The sequence below is a fragment of the Sinocyclocheilus rhinocerous genome, unplaced genomic scaffold (assembly GCF_001515625.1).
Source record: "Sinocyclocheilus rhinocerous isolate Xijiao unplaced genomic scaffold, SAMN03320098_v1.1 scaffold382, whole genome shotgun sequence".
Classification (NCBI taxonomy): Eukaryota; Metazoa; Chordata; class Actinopteri; order Cypriniformes; family Cyprinidae; genus Sinocyclocheilus; species Sinocyclocheilus rhinocerous.
The window spans coordinates 701645-705320 of NW_015642829.1; the positions used below are offsets into that span (position 1 = coordinate 701645).

At 37.4% G+C, this 3676-nt stretch overlaps 1 protein-coding gene across 2 annotated transcripts in view; it reads left to right on the forward strand.

The window, feature by feature from the left end:
- LOC107756764 (cell division cycle protein 16 homolog) overlaps window positions 1-1582 on the forward strand; it is a 10866-nt gene extending 9284 nt beyond the window's left edge. For both annotated transcript variants that reach the window (XM_016573989.1, XM_016573990.1), the window contains exons 17-19: window positions 693-828; window positions 929-1019; window positions 1116-1582. In XM_016573989.1, the coding sequence (XP_016429475.1) occupies window positions 693-828; window positions 929-1019; window positions 1116-1360 (472 nt within the window). In that variant the 3' untranslated portion in view covers window positions 1361-1582. The remainder of the gene's footprint in view (window positions 1-692; window positions 829-928; window positions 1020-1115) is intronic.
- Window positions 1583-3676: the final 2094 nt, after the last annotated feature.

Sequence of the window (3676 nt, forward strand, 5' to 3'; positions counted from 1 at the left end):
TTCACAACATGGCGGCGGCGGCAGCAACAATAAAGTTACGTCTTCTTTCTTTGCATGAACATTTGGATAGCATTATGCAAATCTTCCCACATCGTGATGTAGACATGTGGGGGCATGTTTAAACGAGGTGTTTTAGGAGGATGTGGACGAGTCTTAACTTTTATAAAGAATATCTCTTTGGGTTTGAGACTTTAGTCTTTGCAACTTTAGGGATCTTATCTATTCACGAACAGCTTGTAACACTCCAAAGAGAAAGGAAAACTTGAAATCGCATCATATGACCCCTTTAATATTTTGCATATATATATTGGGAGAGAGATTTTTTTAAAGTTTGTAAACTTCCATTTGCCAGTTTTATTGATTGAATGTTCAGAATTCTAAATCTACAGCATAGCAACTTCATTGCAATATTTGCATACAGAATTGAGTTTGGTTTAGTTTTTCTTCCAAGTATTTAATCATTTATAGCCACATCTGAAAACAACACACACATTGAGCATTTCATCTACACAGAACTGAAACCTGAGCATACATAAAAGCGGCAAATTAGACCCAACGTCCCACACTGAATACGAAAAATCAATAATAATGTGCAGTGTTTAGACTCTTGAGTCAAGTGAGTTTGTCTAGACATTTATCTGTTGCAATAGACAAAAAACAGGTCAGTGATTGCTTTCATCTTGTTTGTGTAGGAAATACGAGCAGGCTCTCGAATACCACAGGCAAGCTTTGGTCCTCATCCCACAAAATGCCTCCACTTACTCATCCATTGGTTATGTGCACAGCCTCATGGGAGATTTTGAGAGTGCCATCGACTACTTTCACACTGTGAGAATGTATAACCATCAAAATTGTTTGGCCGATAATATATTTATATTTATATTTAATCAGTTGTGATGCACTTCAAACATATAAACTCCTTCTTTAGGCACTTGGTCTTAAACGAGATGACACATTTTCCGTAACCATGCTGGGTCACTGCATTGAGATGTATATCAGCGATTCAGATGCTTACATCGGTAAGACAGCCATCCATAAGCTTTGTATGCAGCATCTAATTCGTAAATAACAGATTCAAGGTGTCTTTGCAACTATTTAGTTGTGTTGTTTTGCAGGAACTGATATTAAAGACAAAGTAAAAAAGACCCTCAGCACGCCTGCACTGATGAAGATGCTCAACACTTCAGCTGACGGCAATGAGAGCAGAGCACAACCTGTAGAAGAGGTGAACGTGTGCCTGGAAACGCCGTCTTTCAACGCTGACAAACAAACCGATGCTTTCCAGCGCTTCCTCTTAGAATGCGACATGCACGAGAGCGACATGATGCTGGAGACGTCCATGTCTGACACCAGCACGTGATTGAGACCTATAGATGGGTTAAAGAGAAACTTTGAGCATGAGATGAGGATAGATTGTGATGCTGAAGAGGACACGTCACACCCTCCCTCCATCCGCCACCCCTGCCGTGTCCTCCGCGTCGGACCCCTGTGGATTTTTTTACTATGAATGAGTAAAGAAGTGAATGCAAAAGGGTTCGAATGATTTAATCAATAAACCCGGCATCCATATTTTTACACAGATTTGTGTTTTCTCATTGGTGCTGTATTAAAACACCTGTTTTGTGAATGAGGCTGAACAAAATGTGATTTTTACATTGCCAATCAAACTATATTATCTGCTGACATTTGCATTTAGTTTATAAAACCCTGAAATTAGTCAAGTCAACCAAAGGAAGTTACTTGCAACGACTTTGATCAGTGATTTTATCAGTTAGCTCAAATCTGTGTCTGAAGTTGAGAATGCAAGGAAATCTGTGCATTTCTTGTGCAAGTCACCAAAATCAGCCCACAGATTCATTAACTTTATACATTTTGGGAAATTTGTTTTTGTAAAGCTTTATAAAAAACTATGAGTTAGTTTGTCCAACCAGATCAGTAGTGAAATACAAGAATATGATCATTAATATGACTTAGTGATAACTGTACACTGCCGGTCAAAAGTTTGGATTTTTACAAATGTTTTTGAAAGAAGTCTCTTATTCTCACCAAAGCTGTATTTATTTGATAAAAATAGCCTACAGTAAAGTAGGCAGTAGTGTGAAATATTATTACAATTTGAAATAATTTTCTATTTTAATCTATTTTAAAATGTAATTTATTAGGGACACATTAAATTTATCAAAAGTGAGACGTTAATAAAGTTCCAAAAGAATTCTATTTCGAATAAATGCTGTATAAATGTATCATAGTTCCACAAAAATTTGAAGCTGCATAACTGCTTTATTCCAAACTTTTGGCCAAAAGTGTATGTTGATGTTACCACTGAAAGTTATTTTATAGTGTTCCTGATTTATTTTATTTATTCATTTATTTTGTTGTACTCAAAGCCCCTCTCAATGGGGCATCAAGCAGCTCCTCCCTAATTGTGCATCAGGAACGTCATGGGGTCTTTCAAATCGGCCCCTGAAGTAGAGCAGAAGTGTCTTTGTTTGGTTCCACTGAAATGAGCAGGCTGTGTCACTCTGGATGCTCCCCAGATGGAAGCTGGCTTGTGAGCAGCAGAATTAGTCATGGGCTGCACACCATCCAAATCCAACATCACCTACTCGCATGTGCGCGTGAGTCGAGATCTGGACACCTGTTCCACATTTGTGCCTAGTTTAAAGAGCTCCGTTTCCACACCAGAGAGGCCTTCACCTCAGCTCTGCCTTGAGACGGCCAGCGGGAAGCAAACGTTTCTCAGTGGTAAGACAGTTATTACACACTACAACACCTTTAAATATAGTGATACTCGGAGGAAATAATGTAGATAGATGGAAGTAAATGAATGAATACATCTATTTGCAGAGCAATTGATTTTGGTCCCACTTTATAGGAGACTTTAACTTCAAAATGCTTATAAATAAATAATACAAAAAAATAAATGCTAGGAACAGTGTACTTACTGTACATAATTGTATGTTGTATTGCAAATCACTTGCTGCTATTGAGGTGGGATGCTGGAAGTTAAGGACAGGTGTAATTATAGATATAACTACAGTTTTCCCAATCGTGGACGCGAATTCACCACTGTTTTGTTTGAAAGTAATTTCTGTGTAAGCTTACATTGCTATGCTGTTGACAATAGCCAATGGAAATTAAGCCTAAATGTCGATGCTGTGGCGGCACCATAATTGCACTGTATCAAATGTCACTTTTGACACTTAAATATAGAGTTGGGTCTGATACTTTTGTGGATTAGAAAAATAATAATAGATACTTAGATTAATAGAATAATATACTTTTTTTTGCAGGTAACTGAATGGATAAATGCTTTTGCAGATAGATGATGGATTTGCTTATGGATGCTTTTGCAGATGTGAATTGTGCAAGTAAATGGTTGGATAGATACTTTTTGCATATAGATTAATGGGAGGATTGATAATTTTGCAGATATATGTGGAAACAGTAGAAATATATGGACAGACAGTGATGGGCAGTAGCGTCGCTACAAGCTTAAAGTGCCCATGAAATCAAAATTAAAGTTTTTTGGGTGTTAGTATCAATATGTTAGTCTTAAGGTTATCTATAAAGCAGTGTGCTCCAAAACAGTGACAAAATTCGCATTTAGAAGATATAAACATTCAAAGCTTGCAGTTCGTCACTTCCGCCAAAACGGCTCAACGATTTTTTTGAC